This window comes from Anser anser, assembly GCF_964211835.1.
Source record: "Anser anser genome assembly, chromosome: 19".
Classification (NCBI taxonomy): domain Eukaryota; kingdom Metazoa; phylum Chordata; class Aves; order Anseriformes; family Anatidae; genus Anser; species Anser anser.
In genome coordinates, this window is record NC_139740.1 from 587004 (window position 1) to 610769 (window position 23766).

The following is a 23766-nucleotide window of genomic DNA, read 5'->3' on the forward strand; positions in this document are numbered from 1 at the left end:
GCATTACTCCCGTTCCAGGTTTTGGTGTCTCACATGCTATACATTTTGTAGCTTCCGGTTTGTTTTGGACAAGACATGTATCGCAATCCCACGTTCCAGGTACTGTTTTGAATTTGTCTCCAAAGCCCAGCATCCCTGCTGGGGGCGCTGCTGGCTTTGAGGTGTCGCATTGACTTGAACTTACTGTCTGTTTCATACTCTCAACTGTTGACGCTTTAGTAGCTTGACAAGTTACACATTTGTCCTTTATGTCTTTGTTTTGCAGAAAAGGGTCACATGTATCAGATTGCCAGTACGATGCTTGTTTAGAAGTCTCTTTACCTGCAGAAAAAGTTGTTATTGCAGGCCTAGTATAAACCACTGTGCTTGTTGTAGGTTGTGCAGACGTAGAAGAGCGTGTTTTCAACAATCCAAAGTCTAGGAAGCAAGAAAAAAAAGTCTTCCTGTTAGCGCAGCACCTCACTACATGTAACTAAGTGACTTTACTAGAGGGCAAAAATTTCAACTCAGGTGCCAATGGTTACAACTAGACATTCAGACCGAGCGCAACAGGAAGTCCCCAGAAATCTTATCTAAACGGATGAAATTTCATCTGCTGCACTGGGTCACAACAGAACATTTCGTTAAAGCTTCATTTAACTCTTTGTTTCCAAGCAAGCTTTAAATCAACATTTTCACTGGTCGATACAAGTACAAACAGACAGTAGCTGACTGAAATCTGACAGTCCAACGTGGAATGGAAATAATACAATTTGATTAAGACGCGATGCCCAATCGAATCAAATTTCTAAAGCTCCTCCTTCCGTAGCAGATGACTCAAATCTACTCCAGTAACTGTACAGAAGTTTGTACTCGGAGCAGCAATCCATACGGTATTTTCCCACAGATGCTGAATATTAATTAAATAATAAAAACTCAAGACAATTGAACAACTGTCTAATTTTCTATAATCTTTTTCAAAATGCATCGGACACAGGACAACTCCTTATTTAAAAGGTGGCAATTTTAACAGAAAAGACAAGCTACTAATACAGAAAGACTAAAGGAAATGAATCTTAAACAGCAGCTCAAGTTGCTTGTAAATCTACCTTGAACATAGTTGTTTTGTGGTTTGTTGGTTTTTTTTTAGTCAAAAATGAAGTCTTTGAACAATGTGGATTTAGATTCTGCTTCTTTTAAACCGATAAAGAAAGTGAATGTCACTTCACTCAGAGGTCTTTCCTTAAACAAAATGCACAATGTATTTTCTCTCACTTAGCTCTTTCCAACAGAGAAATGTGCTGCCTTCTTAACAAGTATGTAAGTTAGAAGAAGACTTTTGGGAAAAGATCAAATTCAATAAAGCCCTTTTTCTTAAAAGATATCTTTTCCACAGACACACTTTATGAAACTGTTGAAAACAATTGCAATTGCTTAAAAACAAAATTCAGAAAAGGGTTTTTAACGTAAAACACTCCACTTCTGTTTGCAGTTTAAATTTTAATCCACAGGAGCCATTGTAAGCTAAGGCCCAAAGATTCGCAGCTTTCGCCATGTATTTGGAACTGAAGCTCTTTCCTATTCTTTCTTCACCTGGGCTGAAGGTGGGACAGGAGTGTTGAGTTTTACAAACATTTCCTTTTCAATTCCACAAATTGTATTTACTTAAAATGAAACACCGATTATCTGGCTAATTCTCTTAGTACCTCATTTACAATTACATCCTAACACGTAAAGGAGATGCAACCCATCTGCTTTTCATCTTGCAGTTTTACTTCCAGCAACAAACACCACTTAGAATAGAAGGGGGCAGATGCACCCTAACAAACGCAGCGCTTAATGTAATGCTCTCCTACATTCATATTTATAGCAGATACTCTATTAACCATAAGTCGTGTGTTGGTTTTTTTTTTAATAAAAAATGCTAGCGTATTTTTTGCAGCATCTTTTTAAAAGGAGTTCATTATCTCTCCAGGATTTTTTAGAACGTCTAAGACGCTTCCTTCCTTTAAGACGTGGGCAGTGGTGAAGGGACCACCAGCAAAATCTTTGACCTCCTCTTTCTGTGTGTTGATGTTGGTTGAGGTGGTGGTGTCTTTTGAAACAAAAGAAAACAAAAACAGCTTTCACAATGTGACCTAGTTAGAGCAGATTATACTCACTTTTGTTAGAAACAAGAATTTCCAGCTTTCATGCTTCTCACATAAGAATCTTCACAAATTCTACTTACTTTGCAATGCTTTATGATTACAAGCAAAACAAAAAGCAACAAAACAAAAAAAAAATATAAAAGCAGATCTGTCACTGGAAAAATACTGCAGAAGTCCAACACTGCCTGGAATTGCTAGCATGCGCAGACAGGACAGATTGAAGATTTAATAAAGAAAAAAAGGAAAATAAGCACTTCAGATCTGAAGTGCTAAAGTTTCAGTTACCTAGGGTAAGAAAGGGCGTCACTGGAGTACCACTGGGTCCAGAAAGTTCTGCCGATTTTACAACGGGAACACTAAATGTAAACCCAATCTGCTATGAACAAGAGAGGTTTTTCAGATTCTCAAGCCACAGGAACTTCAATCGAATGCACACACAAAACCAAATCTGAAAGCTGCTCTTCACATTTGTAGCATGCATGCTGAATGACAAATTATAAGCCAGAAGCCTACATACTTTTCTCCATCAAGGCAGATTCTGCTTTAGTGTTCTGCAACAGCCTACTAAATGCCTAAGAAAAAAAGTCAAGCTCCTTTATTATTTTACTTACAGAAGACGTAGGTAGCACTTCTGCCTCAGTAGATTTCACAACTGGAGATGAAAATGCGAACTCAGGACTGCTAACAGTACTTGTTGGTTGTATCTGTATTTTCAAAAGAATTAAAGGTTTATATTTAAGAGCAACAACTACTTGAATTCACTACCCAACAGAAGTCCCGCAGTGACGTCGAAAAACCTGATGTTTGAGTTATTTTGCAGATAAAAGTAATAATAAAACACAGGGAAGTTTCCAAGTGGGTATAGGACAATATCTTCAAAACCAAATTCCAGAAACTGAGAGGAAAAGCTGGAGATGCTACTTAGGTCTAAATGCACGGAAAAGCAAGCCAGGAAGCTGAAGAACGGCAAACTCAGCCCAATGATACTCCAAGAACTTCAGCAAACACCTCAACATGTTAAAGCAGCTGTCTACTTCAAACCGTACAAAAAATATTTCAAGTACTCTGGAACAGATTAATGTTTATTTTATTGCAATAATATGCCAATTATTGCACCCTAGGCTCATTCTATGTGAGGCTTATATGACCACGTTACCTCTAATTTAATAACTTAAATAAAGTTGTGGTTTAACCATTGCAGGCAACTAAGCACCACACAGCCACTCGCTCACTCCCTCCAAGTGGAACAGGGAAAAGAACCGGAAGTAAAGAAGTAAAGTTGTTAAATTTGAGGTAGCATTAATGACTCATCGCATGTAATGGCTACCTGGAAAGACAAATGCCATAACCCTGTACATACTCCCCACTCCTTCCCCTTCTTTCCCCCAGCATTTATTGCTGAGCACGATGCTAAATGGTGTGGAATATCCCTTCGGTCCTCTGGGCTCCACTGTCCTGGCTGAGTGCCCTCCCAGCCTCTTGTGCATCCCCGACCTCCTCGCTGGCAGGGCAGCGTGAGAAACAGAAAAGGACTTCTCACTGTGTAAGCACTGCTCAGCAACAGCTAAAACACCAGTGCCTTACCAACACTGTTTTGCTCACAAATCTGCAACACAGCATCATCTACTACGAAGAAAATTAACTCTACCCCTGCCCAAACCACTATAAATAACTTGGCATAAAGTCCACACCCCCTTTCCCCCGCAGACTTCCACAGCATTTGAAGCAGTTATACAATCACGTTAAATGGGAGTTGGCAGGCTCTAAGACTGAGAGAAGCAGAATCAAAACATTTATGCCTTTTTCCCCAAACTGGCATACAACCCCAATTCATTCAGCTGCGTAGAAACTAATATTTGTTAGTTTCATGAGCACCACAGAAAAAGTCAACTCGCAATAAAGCAGTATACTCATTGTAAACATTATTTATAGCATAAAGATTTACCTTGCCCGCCGCCGTCACTGCTGCATCTGCCATGCCTGCCGCCTCCGTTGAATTTGCCACGCTTGTCGTTGCCACTGTTGACTTTGCCTTGTCCTTTGTCATCAGCAGATATGGCATGCCCGCCGCCATTATTGGACATGTCAAGCCTGAGGGCACTGTTGAACATGTTATGCCCGACGTCGCCGTTGTATATATCATGTCCTCCACCTCCTCCTCTGATAGATCTGTCAAGTCCTCCACCTCCGATGGATCTGTCATGCCCTGCACCTCTGATGGATCTGTCATGCCCTCCACCTCTGATGGATTTGCCATGCCCGTCGCAGCTGCTGGAGTTGCCGTGCTCATTGCTGCTGTTGAAACAGCGCTCGGTGACGCTGAGACAGCGCTACTACCAACGAAACTAGAATTGAACTGAGGCAGCGATGCAGCACTGATGGGTAGGGGTATGTTCGGTAGCACTGGTTCCTCCACTTCCTAAAGTTGCAAATTTTAATTTTTCTTATACAAGACATACTACTTTCTCACCCCATCCCACCCAATTTATTAACAAAATTAAATAGAACAAAAATCCATACAAATTAAGAGAAAGCAAGTTTCCAGAAGAAATCCCGATCTCCCCACCTCTGTCTACCACGTCATTTTAATTTATGGCAGGCCTGCTTCCACATTATACTCTATTCAACAACTGTACAGCAAGAACACTGAAAGTTAACTCAAAACCTGTGCAGAACAGAGAGGCACAGATCACATTTTCTTTCTTTCTTTTCTATACTTTAGTCATCAAAGCTCTAGAGAAGCATCATCCTTTCTAACTACCCTCGCATGGCTTCAATTAAGAGTACACTCTCAAGACAAGTGAGAAAGTGTTCCTCTTGCAAAATTAGGCAGGATAGCTGCCAAAGTTTCTAAAGTCACTACAGCAGTGAACGTGGAAAAAGGTAATGTTTAAAGAAGCAGGTAGGTTCAACAACCAAACTAAACACAAAAAGCACCAAAGAAAGTCAGACTAGCAGCACTGAAGATTGTGTTCTGGTAAATACAGTCTATACCATGTATCAGGATGCAAATATAAAAATCAGAAGAGAGCCTCTTAACAACTTCAATTTTCATCCCTGCCACTTACTTTATTTGATTACTAAGATTGGATGAGTTATGTTTTAAATGGCATAGAAAATCTGACCGAAATTTGTACAGTACTATCATGATCTACTTAGAAATGACTAGGCAGGGATGTAAGTTGGTACTACTCATATTCAGTGCATCCTGTAGCTTACATCTGTTTCACAGTTTTGATTTGAAAAGTTTATGGAACCTTTGATATTTGGACCATTATTTTATTTGTGTTACAGGAATAAACAACAGTGTTTACGATTTCTTTATATTGCATCATCCAGAAGTCCCATTTAATGATTTGAAACTTAAATTAACTTAAATACTTAATATTAACTTAATATTAATTAAATACTTAATGTTAACATAAATACTTAAATTAACTTACAGGCAGCTTATATAACATCCAATAAAAGAAAAAATAATCTGAATATTCATGGTCATAGTTTTATGGAATAGATTTTTCCTATTAAAATGAGAAAAAAACTCTCTCACAATGAGTTTGGTGAGTATCAAAAACTGAGTCATCGTTAGCAGACATGCAGAATGCTCTCTTCTACTACTCTTTTTCACACTCTTGGCCTGTATCTTTCTGTATGACTTAAATATGAAACCAAAAATTAAGCGTTTTTTTTCTTTTTATACTTGGCACTCATTTCAAGTATCATTCCTGTAGAAAAACTATACAAACCTTCACCAAAACTTCTCTTCTTAGGACTCATTCATTCAATTGCTAACGAGAAATGTTATAGTTTGAAGAATCTCCAAGGTAAGAGAATTAAAAATTTCAAAATTACATAAGCAAAGTTCAGGTATTAAAACACAGGAAATCAATTGGAGCCTGCTCTGAAACCCACAAGAAAACAAAAACAATGCAAAAATAAAGCGGTATTGTTATAATTTACTATGATGCAATAAAACTGACACACTTAGCTAGTTACTTCAGTAAGCTCAGTGACAGCAATTAATTTAAGAGTCACTTACCTGTTCTTGTACAGCTCTTGATAAATAGTGTATTCCTCTTTCCCTTCTCATTTTGCCGCCTCCGCTACTCACTCCTGAAGACAGACCACTGGACGCAGCAGTACTGAATTTGTAGCTGGTCACATTGCTAGCACACGACAGTACAGAAGTTGGGGGAAACAAGAGAAAAAAAACTTACCAGCCAAATTTTTTTTTCAAGATATTAGAGCTGTTATTAGTCCTAGAATTGAAACCTGCTGATCAGAAAAAAACTAAAGCTGTCTCACAAGTTGCTAAACGCTGGTAAATACTTGATGTTCTAAATAGGAAAAACTTTATTAACAGCAGCAATGAAAAGGACATACATAAGTGCACCGTTCACATGGGAACAATGACTAAGCCAGAAGACCTGAAATAGAAGAGCTGATTTAGATTGTTATTTTCCAGTGCTTCCTTTAAATAGGACTGGTTCTCTGATTCTGCGATGCACGTGTATCTTTTGCAGGGATATAAAAGAACAGCTCACAAAAATACAGAAAGAGTGCACATATGCACACATACACATGGGAAACACTGCCAACAGCTCTGATAGAATAGGGACGCCTTAGACTTGTGTGGCAAGGTAATATGGCCTAAGCTTCAGAAGCAGCTCTGGCTTTCATGTGGCCATCAGCAGGAACAGCAGAGGTGTTTGGGTATGCCAACATTCCAGAAGTCTTTTCAGACATGAATACAGATCCCTTTTGTAAGGCATACAAAGGCATTTTTCTGGTACTTAAAAAAGCCTAGCTCAAAACGAGAAAGATATCCTAATCCAAGAGCAAATGGGGAAAAAATAACCCAAACCAGAAGTGAAATAGGGAATAACTCTAACAAAAGTACTATGGCAAGAAAATGAAGTATGCCTGGAAAAACTGTGACCTCAAAGCTTATCTTGCAGCCAATCAGTCAGTCAGTACAGAAGTGCATTAGATCGCACTGGAAGACACCAGGTCAAACTCCCACAATACTGAGGAGGAGAACTGGTCTAAACTTGTCAAATACTTGACAACAGCCTGCTTAGCACTGTAACTGCATAGAGGAAGAAAGATCCCTAAGGCATATGCTCAGACTTTTCTCTAATCCGAACTGTCAATCCATTAGAATTCTGAAAAAAGTCTTACATCAAAATAGATCTTCATTCAGACAACTATCGCTTGCCCGTAACAGCCCATATTCCTCTTTCTGTTAACACCTGTGAGCTTCAAGGGGGCAAAGACAGTTGTCAGCCTTCAAGCAAGTCTAATCTACAATTGGACTCAGGATATAAAATATATATATATACACACACACACATAGATATATAGCATTGGTGGGCCAGAGATTTACTGAGTATTCCAACTCAACTGTCCAAAGGGACTCTTGCCAGCAGATCAGTGTGGTGCTCCTGCTCCAGAACATGGCACCCAACAGAGACCAGCATCACAAAAAACACTACCACCACTACCTACTCTACAAACAAAAGGTAGGGCACTGCAATAAACTTTGTGAACGAAATCAAAAGCAGTGTGAGTTTTCTGTATCTCCTTCCTAAATGGAGAAGTAGAAAGGAGTTCTAACAGAGACAATTTAGAACAGTTTGAAAAAAACATAATTAAAACCCAGCACCTGATTGCACCTGTACCAGAACCTTAAAGCCAGTCGCTTCCACCCCTAAAAAGGTGGTTGTTGTGAAGTCCAACTTTTAGATGCCAAAACAAAGTGTTGAGTTCTTTCTGCAAGCCAAAGAATGCCCATGGTCACATAAGAATTGCTTGGCAGATGAGCATAGAGACAACAAAATTCCCTGCTACTGTTCTTTGAAAAGAGCGACCCCCTAAAAACCGAGTGCAAAGTCCCTTAACTCAAGCATTATTACCCAAAACACCATTTGCCCAGAAGGAAAAGCCATCAATATTATCTGGAGGATAACTCATTTGACCTAAACCAAGAAAGCAGTATAACACAAAGCAGTCTCCTCAAGAAGAAATTCAATTAATTCTGCTGGATTTTTTTTATTTTAGAGATGAGTTAGCATTTGGCCTCAAATGATCCTAAAGAACACATGGTCTTCATGTGAACTCAAAGCAGACAATTAACTTCATCATGAAAGGAGTATTAAAAAAAAGAATAATAAATCATAAATCTTCCTCCATGTTTTTGCTTAAAAAATAAAGAAAAAAACACATCAATAAACATCCTCCTGAACTGTAACTCACTTCCCCTACTTCACCTTCTAAAGAATACTTCAGAAAGAATCATCCCATTAGGACAGAGCTTTCAAACTGCAAGCAATTAAATAGCTAAAACTAATAGCTTTTCCCCTAGGGAACATTAGGAGGGACAAATTATTTTGTTATAAGTAAACTGAGTTATAAACCATGAAATATCTGTCAAAGCAAAATTTGTAACGCTACAGATTTAGTCAAACTACAAAATGAGCCATATTTCCTGTAGAAGGAAAAAATTAGGCCTCCAATAGCAAAGATCCTTTCTGTGGATACAGCATTATAACGTGCCTTGTTTCCCATCTTCGTATCCTACTCAGAAGATAAACTTGGGATAAAAAGTGGTGTATCAGTACTTTTATTCTTGCTCATCTTCCTTCCTTTCATAAAAACAACAATTTTCTCAAAGTTCTATTGATCTTCAAACACAATCCAGACTTTGCAGCTCCCTCAAAATACAAAATTTTCATTGGATTTCCCATTCCTTTTACTGAGAACTGTCACCACCTTTCAGGTGCAGACCGTACTGAAAAAGGAGATTTCTTTCTTTCTTCAAGTAAGTTTTAAATTAATAGATGTCATACCTTTCAGATGGTTCTGCTCGCTGTTCTGCAGGCAAAGTCTTCTCTCTCATCCCCTGCAAGTTAAGTTTAGTTCAAGACTTAGCTGAATATGTACAGAATACACAAAGTACCAACAACCACTTCATGTGGATTTTTGTGGTTTTTATTTTATTTATTTATTTTTAATTTTATAGCACTGAATACACCTCACCTACTTAACGTTGTTCCCTAATTCAGCATTGTGGGTACAGTTCAGTTAAATTTTGGGGCTAAAGTAAGCATCACTGCTTCACTCAGCATTGAGGACAAACTGATAGAACACTAAATCAAATTTGTCAAATCCTCTAACAAAGAAAGTAATTATTTTAAACAAAATGACAAAAATTGTGTGTGTGGGGGGGAGAGTTTTCATCAAAACTTGTGTTTACCAGCCCCGTAAAAGGGACATACTTTTCTGTTTTCTATCATTTATCAACAAACAAGAAAAAAAAAAACTCTACCCCCCTAAAAACTAAGCAGTTGCTGCTACATTCATTTTAGAACTTTACCAAATGGAGATTGTGCTGGCTAAACAATACAGAGATTGAAAGAGTTAAAAGCAATAAGCAACCAGTATTACTGACCACTTTGATTTCCAGCCTAAGAAGCCCATACACTTAACACGTGGTCATTTGTACACTCAGACTGATACTGGAAACACAGATGTTTTCGCAGAAAGAGATGCCCATTTAATTTTATGGAAAATTTATTAGACTCCATCTACTCCAAAGCAATCAAAACCGATAACTCAGCACATTGTCAGAACTCTCACTTGGAGCACATAGCTCACCTGGAATAGTTTACACAGAACACGAGCATGTTTCATCAGTGACAGCTTTGTGTACATGAGAATATAAAAGGAAAACATTTCTGTCTTTTAATATTCTTTCACTGAGAACAGGATGACTCAATAGCACATCATGACATCGTGAAAACAACCACAAGACACTGAGTGTTCCAAAAACAGAATTAAATCCATAAAAGCTCAATCTATTTCACAATGGTTCCCACTGCCTTAAAGCTCGCCTCAAACATACTATCAGTACTTTTTGCAAAGATAGGATAACAATTGGTTTGAGAAACATTCCAAGACTGGAAAAAAAAACAGGCACATAAGGACTCAAAAATGTACTCACTTGGTACTTTGTGTCTCCTCTCTGGCAAATTTTGCTGGACTGAGTAGTTGAAGTCGGTGATGGTTCAGAATACCGCGTATAACGCATCGGCTGACGGTTTACTGTTGGTGTCACAAGTCTCTTAACAGGTGGAGGCTGGAATGCATTCTGGGATTCCAGCTTTGAAAGGGAAACAGCAATCAATTTATCCTTATGTCCACCCAAATTAATTCCAATATTTATTGATGAAAACAAATTACAGAACTATAAACCTCCCCCCATCGGTCTTGGCACTCAGTGAATACAATTTGAAAATTCTGAAGACCGTTCAACTTGTAGAGGGAAATCACCAGAAAACCAGTAACGAAATCCATAAAGCTATATATAAGTAGCCAAAGTCTGACTGAATTCCATTTCAAAATTTGGCAGTTAGCTTCATAGACAAAATAATTCATGCTACCATAATTAAAATAACCCATGTTCCTAGAATATGCTCCTATCTTTTCCTCTGCCCACACTGTGATTTTTTTTTTTAGTAGCTTAATTCATTAATTTAACATTCGAAGTGTTAAGCAACTAATTATACAGGCTTCTGGGCTTCACATTCCCTACATTTTCCCTCTTCAAAGTTACACAAACAATAGAACACACTCAAAAAAAAAACAACTTGTCAATCTTACAATAATCTCATTCATTAAAATATGATCCAATGCTTTACATGTGCATTAGATGCACTTCAAGTAGTGGGTTTGACTTCCCTTTTCAAAGCATTTTCACAGACCAGAGTTAATTTTTAACACAGACCACTGCGTGTTCTGCAAAACTGACTTAACTGAACTGTCAGACAGAAAACAAACCCTAAAGGCTACAAGATTTACCGATGGCTCCGCCTGCGGTCTTAAGGATCAGAAAATACAGTCTTAGGAAGCATGCTATTGTTCAAATCAATACCAACAGGAAATTTTTGTTTACGCTGCAGCTTTAATTTCACAGTATCTCCCAGCTCTTAGTAATAGGATTCACACTCTCTCTAAAGTATACAAAAATACATCTTTCTAAAAAATATTACATTCAGTTTGAAACCTTGAATAAGACATGTTTTATGTAAGTTCACAAATCTACTTCGAGTGAACGACGGTTCATTGCTGGTTTTAAAGGTAAAAAAGAAAAATATTAATTCCCCCAGTTAGGCATTCAATACACCAAGAGCTATTCTGCCTGGTACAGTTCCTTGAAATAAGAAAAATACCACATCACTGCTACCCACTGCAGAAGTTTAGCCCGAGTGCACAAGTGTTCCGTCAACCGCATGTTCACTTTAGCAGGAAAACACACGATCGTCTCCTCAACAAATAATTGCTTCTCATCGCGGGCTACCCTTCTCCCGCCACCATTATGAATTCTAGTATTATGAATAGACAATCTATCTCCTTTCACCCACTGACAGCTGCGTGCAACATTCATTTAGTGGCTGACAATTTCAGGCTCTCTGTTGCAAATCTGGCAGATCTTTCTTAATGCCTTATCACAGGTGTATTGCTATAATATAACTGAGAATTCACACCAGATTTGGTTTTAGTTATTTGGATAATATTTATGATATACTTCACTTCTCCATGCCCTTGTAATTTGGCAGATGGTGAAAAGATGGTCCAGGAAATCTGAGATGTTTGTAAACTCTGAAGTGATTGTAAACTTAATTATACATCCATCCAATCAAGGAATTAGCACAGAAACTTCTTGAGACACTGTCCCTTTGCTCATTAGAACAGAAGATGAAAAGTTTGCACATCTTGTTATTTCCTTCAGTCACCTGATCTTCAAGTGGTCATTTAAGGGTTTTGCAATTTAATAAGCCCAAGGATACCCCTAACTAAAGTCGTCAAAAAAAGATGACTAGTTTTCATTTTTTAAAGAAAATGAAAGGAAATCATGCTTTACCACAGCATTATCACCAGTTCTGTGCTACCTCCAAATAGGAATTTAGGAGCGTTAAGATTTATAGCGTCGAAAAAGAAAAAGAAAAAAAAAACCTCTACCCCCCTAAAAACTAAGCAGTTGCTGCTACATTCATTTTAGAACTTTACCAAATGGAGATTGTGCTGGCTAAACAATACAGAGATTGAAAGAGTTAAAAGCAATAAGCAACCAGTATTACTGTCCACTTTGATTTGCAGCCTAAGAAGCCCATACACTTCACAAGTGGTCATTTGTACACTCAGACTGATACTGGAAACACAGATGTTTTCGCAGAAAGAGATGCCCATTTAATTTTATGGAAAATTTATCAGACTCCAACGATGGTTCATCGCTGGTTTTAAAGGTAAAAATGAAAAATATTAATTCCCCCAGTTAGGCATTTAATACACCAAGAGCTATTGTGCCTGGTACAGTTTTGCAGTTTAATGGTACCCCTAACTAAAGTCATCAAAAAAAGATGACTAGTTTTCATTTTTTAAAGAAAATGAAAGGAAATCATGCTTTACCACAGCATTATCACCAGTTCTGTGCTACCTCCAAATAGGAATTTAGGAGCGTAAGATTTATAGCGTCGGAAATTAACAATTTTCCTCCTCTTTACTTTGAATGGTGATAAAAAGCACAAAAACTAGTTTTCTGTGCCCGAATGAACACGGAAGTCTGTACAAAGTCTATATGACCACTCAATCAGTATTTTTCTATTTGTGATCATTTCTTCAAGAGCAAACTTGCCTCAACAGGAATTTTAATATGCAGCTTCACCCCAAGTTGGGGGACAAGATAAAACGACTTGGTGTGTTCTAGAGTTGTTGCTCTCAACTTACAAAGATAACATAATTCTTAACCTGAGTAATCTTCACAACCCATCATCTATTGTGGATACATGCCAATATTAACTTGATTTGATGTCTATGTTGTCACTGAGGTTTGAGAAAATTTTTCTAATAGTGATAAAGCATTGAAAAAGTTATCTACCTCAGCTTAAGACATTATTGGTTCTTACCTTTCTTCGTTTGGACTGGAAGTCAGTAATATCCGGTTTATCTATGTCCGGAGGCTAAGGGAAAAAACAAAGCATAAATATTAGAGGGCATTTTTTTTTTTCCTGAGAGAGAGGGTTCCCTGCAACAAAAATGTGGGGGTTCATGGTCAACTTACACAACACAGCGGCAAAACAGATGCCATTCTTTTAGCATCCTGTTGAAAAAACAGCGCAATAAATTAAACCGGCCACAACGTAAGGAAGAATAGTTTTATCTTTATGCTTTGATGGCACATTTACTAAGTTTTATAAACACATGAAGCAAAAACAGATTAAAAGAAGTGCTATTTACCAACAAAGGGCTTGACAGCTTCTCCATTGCCTCCAAGATGCGCCGTGCTGAGGTACTTAACGTAGCGCGGGACCGCACAGTTTCTTGTCTAGCTTTCGCTCTCCTTTGTGCCTGAAAAATTAGCATTTTAAGTGTTACAATGGTCAATTCTGAGCTAAAGAGGCATGTATTTTACGTCCCAAGGCTACACTGATGATACAATCAATATATTCTGATGACAGAGAAAAATGCAGTCACTGGGAGTTTAAGCCATAAAGAAGAGAATACATTCGGAGTTTAATGAAGTTTACCTTGGGCCTCAGTGCATCTTGCACGTGCTTGTTGCACGAGCAATAAAAGAACTCCGTACTTGTAAAAGGTCAAGACGGATGATGCTAGGACTGCTAAGGCCTCCGAAGCAGTAATCAGGGAAACAGAACTCAAGAAAAGGCTTGTGGTACAGAAAGCATTTTCAGTAACAACACAGACCTCAGAGTTTCACGATGGTCTAAGTGTACCATCTTAAAATCAGTGTATACAATCATAACCAGGAACTAGTTTTACTTCTCTCTTGCTTCCTCCCTTCCCCCAAGATTAAAGTTGGCTGCAAATCTTTGTCTTAAAAGATAAAGATCTGATTTAAACTGTAACAGATCTAAACATTACACTGAAAAAGTAAACTGTTTATTTGCACCACCCAACTTCAAATATCAGTCAAAAACTTCCTTTGGTGTGACTTTTTTTCTTCCCAGGTTAAACCCCTCATATAACCACACTGTGCTTATCACACGATGTGAAGACAGGAAGCAGACCACGCAGCATGTAAAAACACAAGTGAGACTCACAGAACCACAGAATGGTTAAGGTTGGAAGTGACCTCTAGAGATCGCCTGGTCTACCCCCCCGCTCAAGCAGGGCCACCCCGAGCAGGTTGCCCAGGACCATGTCAAGTCAGCTCTTGAAGACCTCCAAAGAGGGAGACTCCACAGCCTCTCCGGGCAACCTGTGCCAGGGCTCCATCACCCGCACAGTGCAAAAGCATTTCCTGATGCTCAGACAGAGCCTCACGTTTCAGTTTGTGCCTGTTGCCTCTTGACCTGGCACTGGGCACCGCTGAAAACACAATGGCTCTCTATGCTCTTTGCACCATCCATTCAGGTATTTATATACACCAATAAGATCCCCCCAAACCTCCTCTCCTCCATGCTAAACAGGCCCAGCAGTCCCTGCCTCTCCTCAGAGGAGAGGTGCTCCCAGTCCCTTGATCTTCTTGGTGGCCCTTCGCTGGACTCTCTAGTACCTTGCTGTCATTCACAGCAAGCAGCAAGAAGCAAGCTACTCTCTCCTTTAAAAGCCTAGTATTTTGGTTTCTCTTTTTACCATAATGCAGTAATATTGTAAAAAACAAAAATAGCCGACCAAAGAGGGTTCCCAGCTTTGCACCACAAGGTTTCAAGGTTTCCCGTAAGTGAGGTACTTGTACTGCCCTTTTTCCGTTGCAGAAATGGACTGTCAGAACAGAGCCAGCAAACCCGCGTTTTCATTTTCTTAAAATTCCTTTTGATTTATCGATAAAAGTCACTTTCATTTAAATACATTCCTACCAAACCTGACTTGACTTTCCTTTTCGATTCACCTCTAGCTAATCAGAGTTGTCAGCAGTTTTTATTTGCTATTTCCAAGAACACTTGGGGGCAAATAACTCTCTCCAAGAACTATATGAATCGTTCAAAACAGAAAGCATGTTACTGCTTATCTTGAGACTGCATTTAGTCCTGCATGCCTCTGTGTACCAGAAGAACAAAGGATCAGCAAAGTTGATTTTAGATATTTTCAAAGACTGCAGGTTTATACAACATATCCATAGCATGAATGTAGGCATGCTTGGAAAAGAAGATCCACAGATAAATATTAGCCAGGTTTGACTACTACATTTGACTACTAATACTACACTACTTTTGTCATACCCGATAAGCTTCCGTTCTTCGCTGCCTTGATCTTACAGCTGCACCACCATAGGCCGTCTTTCCGGGGTAAAATGGAGAAAACCCAAGCTGGTTTTGCTTAAAAACAGATGTGCTTCCCCGTGCCTACGGAAACACAGTACGATAGGTGGATAGAAAAACAGGTACACATTCAAACTGATTAAAAGAAATACTGTGCAGTACTTACAGGACACAGTCCTCCAAAAGCAGATAAACCGAATGCGGGTTTCTTAGAGCTAGCTGCAGAATGCTGCGAGAGGGAATGAGTTCTTTCAGCTCCTGCGGGCAAGAGCAGTGATGATGAAGTATTTTTTAAAACTGCAACATCTGCCAAAATGACGTATGCTAGATGTAAATGCCTCTCGTACGTACAGAACTTTAACAATAAAGATCACACTAATTCAAGTTCTTCAATACAGAAAAATAAGCATGACTTCAGCTTCCTTAAATAGATCAACTTCACGTACAGACTGAAAACCAAGTATCACCTACAAACTTGAAAACTGTTCACAGAGCTGCAAGTAGTTTTCAGCAATCTTACCAAGTTAATACTGTGCTTCCAATGCAGATATTTTTTTCCTTCAGGCTAAGATAAAAGAGGACCGCATAAACATCAGTGCATTTGTACGGACAAAGCTTTTTTCTGTGTTGGTAAAAGGCTGGAGGCCAGCACAGATCATAATCGCACAGGTTTTAAACCTGGAAGATTCCCCAAAGGCTGCTCTAAGAGTTAACGATCTTCTGCCCATGTATGTTTTACGAAGACACACCAGAAAGTTCTAGTGCACTCAGGTTATATTGCTAAAGCCCAGCAACTCTACTCTACTACTCAGCTGTACAAAAGTTCTCTGGAAAACCTGCTGAGCACACGTCAGTCCCTGTCTATATGGGGGACTAGAAAAAGCTGCAAACCTGCTGTTCGCCCTTTCAGCGAGAAGACCTACGTACCAACCTACATCGACACGATGCTTATTTTTTATTTTAAAATGGTGTGCTTTCCTCAATGAATTTGGCAAAAGACATGAAAAGTATTGACAGCTGAAGCCTTCTACCAAGAAAGGTCAAAAAACAGCCTATAGCTTATGACAGAGTAGTTTCTTTATCTTCTCTTGCTGAAACACAGGAAAACATCTCGTGTTCCTATTTGTCACCTGCACTTATTCACATTTAACCAGCTGTCTGTTAGATATTCTGAGTCACTCTTCCTTCTAGACAATCAGCCTAGTTGTCAAGTTACGGCAAGTCAGCCTGATTTCCTACCGTCCCAGTTCAAAATTTACATATAACCTAGCTGAACGTGTATATTTCAGCATTGACTCTTTCTAACATCAGGGTATCATAAACGTATTCCAAAGCACGCTTCTATTAAAAAGGTGATAGGATTATATACTTCTAAAACACTAAAAATTCAATTTAATTCTCGCATCCAAAGTTGACATTCACCTATTTTATTTACTAAGGTGATGTGGAATATTAAAGAACGCAAGGTACTTCACATTAAAAAAAAAGTCAATTAAACAGAGAACACAAAAATCACCTTCATCAGATGCTCTAGAGGAGGAATCACTGGTTGTTGAGATGTTATCATCGTCTTGTTGAGAGGTAGAATCTTCTATTTCTTTTATCAAGGACAGCCTAGGACTGCCAATGCCAAATATAGAAGATGTCGAGGGCTGACAAGGTGGGACAGGAGAATCCAGCATGGTATAATTCAGACGGCTCCGATGAAGAGAGGGCCTTGTTAACACAACTGGGAAGTTCAGTGCTGATCTACTTGTGGATGGTTCTAGACAAGAACAGGGAGATAATTAGCTTTGCTATAGACAAGCTCACAGAAGCCAAAACCTGTTTCCTATCGACAGCCATGCTATTGCCAAGTTCTAAGCGCAAAAAGAGAGAAGCCAAATTTAACTTCTTCCTCACCCAGATACGGTTGCATCTAACTGTCTGGCTACAACAACAACACTGCTTGCGATACACAGTATTAATGTTGCATCCAGAAGTAGTTAACTATGAGGATTTACAACACCACATTCTGACCCCGTGCTCAAATGCTCTAACGCTGACTTGGCCGTTCACTAAATCAAACATATATACTCCTTCTCCCATGTACAGCTTGCAATAAGCTTTACAAAATTTGAGATTACACGGTAAATTACAGATAACACTGCAGCTTCCATAATATTGGAACAAAGGTTACATTAATCTGAATACACAACATGAAAATGAACGTTTGCAGTACTTTTTTCCCAAGTTCTTCCATATCAGCTCACGTTAGAGGCAAAACATCATCTCCTACCCATTAACTATTGGGATTTTGACCCAAGGGACAAGGATGTTGACCCAAGTAACCAGATGAGCATTTTTCCCTCTTGAAGCAAAGGGTCTGCAAAAAATGCCAGTAGCCTGGAATAGGTGGCCTTGAAGTCTATCTTGCTAAAAAAAATCTTATTCTTAAGCATAATATTCGACACCCACGGACAGCAACATAAGCTGCAAAAGGTTCCAGGGTGTCCACCTGCTCCTGATCTCCTGGAGTTAGCAAGCTTGCAGTGCAGCTGTTCTTACTGAAAGCTCCTTTCACGCAGTTACATAGGAAAGCCAACATGTGTTCCTCAGTCACGAAGACCTTCTCTATTCTTTTCTCCAAACTCATTCCCAAGCTACAGCTACACAGAAAGCCATCAATCTCCTTGTTTACAATTAGATGAGATTGGAGGCAAAGATATTTCCTCCTTATTTTTTGATTCTGCCAACAACAGAAGCAACTGACTTTCCACATTATCTATGGTTACCTACGCACGCTCAGACAAAACTTCTTTACTTATTAAAAGCTGACTTCCCCAAAACAGCTAATTTAAGAGAAACTCAAATAAGAATAGATGCAAATTTATACAACAGGACTACAGGAACAGTGAGAGGCACTGGATATAAGACAAATTAATCTTTCATGAGGTAAAGGAGTTGCAAACCTCGTTGCCAACGGTCAAATACCTTTTCAAAGACACCCCCTCCCCCCGCGTAGACCTTAAAATTATTGAATATTTTAAGGATAATAATCTCATAAACCACATCCGTGCACAAGTTCCCCAGTTCACCATCAAGTTAACAAGGAACTTTACTAAATTGATCAAAGCCCAGAACAAAAAAAAACAAAACAAAACAAACAAACTCAGGACACGAGACGGAATTTTCCTCTGCCATTCTAGCATCTAGTCTTTTGTTTCGAAGACTGCAAAACAAATTAATTTTTTTAATTGCCTTAGGCAATTAGACAGATTTTCATTCCATATCTTTTAAAAGATGGAAAATGCAACCCAGCACACTTGCAAATGACTTATTTTCAGCATTTAGCACCTGGCTAATAGAGTACCTAAAGTTAACTGATGCCTTCCAAGAGCATAAGATGTATGCTTCGTAACTGTGTATACAGTTTAAAGCTAAGACGGTTTCACAAACAGTTGTTTCGACTTTTTTGATTGTTTGTTTTTTTTTTTCATTCTGTCAAAACCCTCATTCCAATTTCCTTTTGAAATTCAGATTCAAAACTAGAAATCTGTGAATAAATACAGATGGCCAGAATTCCAAATGATTTTTCACATACCTCGTCTACTAATTCCTGCTGGTTCAGGCGTGAATCTCTCATCGATTTTGGTATCTTCATCTGAATAATCGTGATGATAGTTTACCGGAGTCTCCTCCTGGTTTGCAGATTCATTTCTGTCTACACACTCCTCCTCACGCTTATTGAAATACTTCTGCAGCCAGGCCGGTACAATATTTTTCACCGTTTCTGTCATTCTGCTAATTATTCCCTGCTTGAAAGAAAAAACACTTGTTTAATTACAGAAACACAGTCAACAGCATATGCTGCGATACCACCTTCCACGGACCTTGAAGACAGATATTATACAGCAAATATTCAGAAGACGACGACGAGGTTGATCCCTGGCATAGGATCGCTACACTTCTGGTAAACCTAAATTCACCTAAGATTGATTTACAACTACCTATCACTGTCTGCACTTCCAAGTGACCTTGGCAAGGTTCAAAGTTTTGAAACCTCTGCCAAAATTCACCAGCAGGTCGTCAATCTGCAAGGCTATCACGAAACTCTACGCCTGAACAGCTCCTGACCTACAGACTTGTTCCAGGACTCTTCCTCTTCGCACCCTCCCGTGAAAACCAACTAAACCAGAAGTTCAGCAATTATCTACTGCGACAGTCAGGACCATACTACCCATTAAAATCAGTGACTCTAAATATTTTCAATTTTAGTAATGCTGAATTGCAGTGACTATACGCACAAAAAACAGTTCTGCTCTCAACATTCAGGCTAACCCAGAAGATGTCCTGGAAGAAACACAGCTATAGCTATAGCACCAGCACCTCCTCTTGCAAGAGCCTTCTAAAGCTGTTGCTGTATTTTGTAGAAGACTGACTCTGCGGCATACATCGGGTACGATCGGAGAATTCCCACCTGACCGAAAGCCCCAGGAACTACGGTTAAATAAAAGATACATTAATATAAATGAATATAATTAATAATAAAAATTAATAATAAAAAATAATATCCAGAAAGCTGACAATCATGAGCTAGGCATCCTGCTAATCATCCCTCCTGCAGGCAGGGGGAAAAAAAAAAGTAAATTAGATCCAGGACTAGTTCCCAGGAACTTTGAAGCTGCTAACTATACTGTCTACAGTGCCCAGGCACCTTCAGAGCTTAATGGTAAGAGACAGAGGGTTTGGTGGGCTGTAATTACGATCACAAGCACACAAAACACATCTATTTAAGTATTTCTAAGAATCGACTTATCGACTAAAGTTGTAGGGGGAAGGATGAGAAAAACAGCGGGGTAGGGATCAGAACCAGAGGTATAACCTCACAAAATCGCATCGGTCGCTTTCGTGCCTCCCCAACTGCATCACTGAGAGACAATTAACATTAAGCCACAGAACCTTCTGCAGAGTGGACATGATATTGAAAATAAACTGAAATTAATTGACAAATGCTCTAAGCAAGCTATCTGCTCAAAGCTCGTCCTTTTACGTTATGAACATTTGCACGATTCGTCTGGTTACAAAGCTAACTGCTATAATAAATGCACACATGTAACACCTATCAGTTTGTCTATTTATCAGATCATTAAAATTCTTCCCCGATAAGTTACTGTTAATTTGATCTGCGCTGGATGTGCAGCAGCCATTCTCTGTGCAGAATCCCCCAGATATCCCCACGCACGTGTTTGCTCTGGCACACTCTTTAAATAAACCTACTGGAAAACACGCAGAGATAACAGACAATGGAAAAGTTAGAAAACCATCTCCACTGATTATTTTTAATCCACGTGTAAGGTTTATCAGTTAGCTACACAGTGTCGGCACACGCAAGCTATGGCACTTTCAACATTAATGCACTGTTCAAGCCAGAGGTTTCAACGGTTGCTCTGTAAGCGTGGGGAATGTTTGCATTGCCCTTCCAGGCCAGCTTTAGATGGACAAGATTGATTGTCAATATGTGGTATAAGGGACTTGGCATTTCTGCAAGTGATAAAAACCTAATTGAGCAGCTATCCATGCGTAGCGCTCCCTTGGTTTTGCATATGATAATCAATCCCCTCAGCTACGTTGCTCATTTAATAGCGGAGAGGTTTTGGCTGAACAAACATGTGCAGAGGGCATCTCCAGAGCATCTCTCTGGGCGTCCTGACATTTCTTAGCAAAGAGCTGCTGGGAGGGATCTCGGCGCGTCCCCCCTCCAGCACGGGGATTTTCACACCCCGAATTGACGGACCGCTTTCACCGTCAACCTGCTGTACCCTACAGCACAAACGAGAAGCAAAGCCTGGCAGGTAACGTTCAGAGAATTGATGATGGGCTGAGGAGGGGTGCAGGGAGCGGGGAAAGCCCTGGGGGTGGCACTGGGGGTCCTGAGGGCAGCGGGCTGGGGGTGAAGGGGAGGGGGAGGAGGGGGGTAATGGGCTGGGTAGAGGGGTAAGGGGGTAAGTAAGGGGCTGAGGGGGTAACTGAGGGGGTTAGGAAGGGGCTGAGGGGGTAACTAAGGGGGTAACTAAGCCGTTGAGGGGGTAACTAAGGGGGTAAGGAGGTGGGTAGGGGGTAACTAAGGGGATAAAGGGGCGGGTAAGGTAAGGGGGTAAGTAAGGGGCTGAGGGGGTAACTGAGGGGGTTAGTAAGGGGCTGAGGGGGTAACTAAGGGGGTAACTAAACGGTTGAGGGGGTAACTAAGGGGGTAACTAAGCCGTTGAGGGGGTAACTAAGGGGGTAACTAAGCGGTCGAGGGGGTAACTAAGGGGGTAACTAAGCGGTCGAGGGGGTAACTAAGGGGGTAAGGAGGTGGGTAGGGAGTAACTAAGGGGATAAAGGGGCGGGTAAGGTAAGGGGGTAAGTAAGGGGGTAACTGGTGGGCTGAGGGGGAAGGGCCCGCTGTGGGGGGGCCGCTCCTCACCCGCTTGCTCCTGGCACAGGGGGGCTTCGCGGCGCCCAAACGGTGGCGCCGCCTCTTCACCTTGCCGCCGGCCGCTCCTCCTCCTCCTCCTCCTCCTCCTGCTCCTCCTCCTCCTGATCGGGCTCCTGGGCTGCCGCCCGGCGCCCCGCCGCCACCGGCCCTGCCACCGCCGGCCATGCCGCTGCCGGTCGCGCCGCTACCGGTCGCGCCGCCCGAGGCCATACCGCCCCCCCCCCGCGTTCGGTGCCGTCACGGGGCCCCCCCGCCCCCCGCCGCCACGCGCCGCGGGGCCTGCCCTGCCCCTCGTGGGAATAAAAATGTTGTTTTTGCAGAGTTACGTTGTTTAAAGGTAAGGAATGGGGTATCGAGGTGTGCTTGCAGCGATAAGAACGCTTAGCAGGCGACCTTGTAAAATGCAGACAACCAGACTCCGTAGAACAATTCGGGGAAAATCACGGTGTTGAGTCAAGTCAGGTAAGTGAAGAACCATTACCGCTTCAACCAGTAAAAAAGTCGAAAGAAATTCGAAATTTAACAGGCCGGCAACTGAAGGCCATGCATTGTCTGGGAAGCATCAGACAGATTGTGAGCCTGGATCACCCCCTCAGCGGGGAAACAGGGGAGGGTCCCGTCATCAAAAAGTATATAAACTGGGTTTTGGAACCAGCAGGGGCGCTCCTGCTCGTGGGACGCCCGCCACTGCGATCGCGAATAAATTCCTGCTTCGCTGAGCTCCTCGCCTGAGCCCAAGTTATTGGCTACGGAGTGTTTCTCACAATTTGGGGGCTCGTCCGGGAGCCAGTCGCCTACTGGGGAGCCCCACCGCCGCAGCAGCAGGAAGGCATGCCCCGCTGATTTCAGCGGTCCTGTGCATCGACGGCGGCGGTTCTGCGGAGAGCTGACAGAGGGCCCGAGACTGATGAAAGAGGCAGGATCCGTGAAGGAGTGGGGAAGGGAAGAAGGCAGGCACTCCGGCTTTGAGAATTGATCCGGTAACTCTGTGCACAGACCAAGGTAAGAAATAGGAAGTATTGCCTTGGGGGTCGGGTGAGACTCTGTGTGCCGTGTGATTGAGACGTACTTTTGTACGGAGCGAGTGTGGAGTCCTGATCCGCGGTTCCGCAGCTCCGCGAGGGGCGCGGCCGGAGACGGACGAAGCGTGAGATAAGGGAGAGAAAGGAAGAGTCTCGGGAAATGTGGTGTATGGTAAGCCCTTGCACGGGGAAGTGCTTGGCAATACACCAGGGAAATTTGGTGTGCGGTAGTCCTCGCACGGACGGGACGCCCGCCACTGCGATCGCGAATAAATTCCTGCTTCGCCGAGCTCCTCGCCTGAGCCCAAGTTATTGGCTACGGAGTGTTTCTCACACCCTCCCCCTCCCTCCCTCGCGCGCCCCCTCCCCTCACGGGAACGCGCGCCCCCCCCTCCCGCTGCCGCTCCCGTTCCTCGCCCCGCCCCGGTCCCGTCCCGGTCCCGCCGCCCTCCCGCTCCCGCCCTCAGGACCCGGCCGCCATAATGAACCCCGGCCCGGCCACCGTAAGCACGGGGCTAGGAGTCACCTCCAGAGCCTCCCCGCGCCGTGGCGCCGACCGCTGGTGTGCCGCAGCACCGCGCCGGGCGTGGGACGGCGCCCCGAGCCCACAGTGCTCGTCAGAAAAGCCCCGCACCGACAACCGATACCCCCGCACCGACAACCAACAGCCCCCACGCCGACAACCAACGCACAAGCAGTGTTTTAGGCCGGATTCGTGGCCCCGTTGGTCCGGGAGGCAGTCGTCACGCTAAATTCTACCCCACGGCAGGGGAACGATGGGCATCGTGACAGATCGCCGCCCCAGAAAATAAACACATAAATAAAGAATAAAAACGATAACGGGACATGAATCGTGCCCTTAATAACAGACATTG

General features: G+C 41.6%; 1 protein-coding gene across 1 annotated transcript; it reads right to left on the reverse strand.

Moving 5' to 3' along the window:
* Positions 1–1928: 1928 nt before the first annotated feature.
* LOC310883833 (nuclear pore complex protein Nup153-like) lies at positions 1929–4332 on the reverse strand (the record flags this gene model as incomplete). Its single annotated transcript, XM_083804782.1, has 4 exons — positions 1929–2074; positions 2415–2502; positions 2741–2833; positions 4075–4332. The coding sequence occupies 4 exons, from the start codon at positions 4330–4332 to the stop codon at positions 1929–1931; spliced, it is 585 nt and encodes a 194-aa protein (XP_083660908.1).
* Between the last annotated feature and the right edge of the window lie 19434 nt (positions 4333–23766).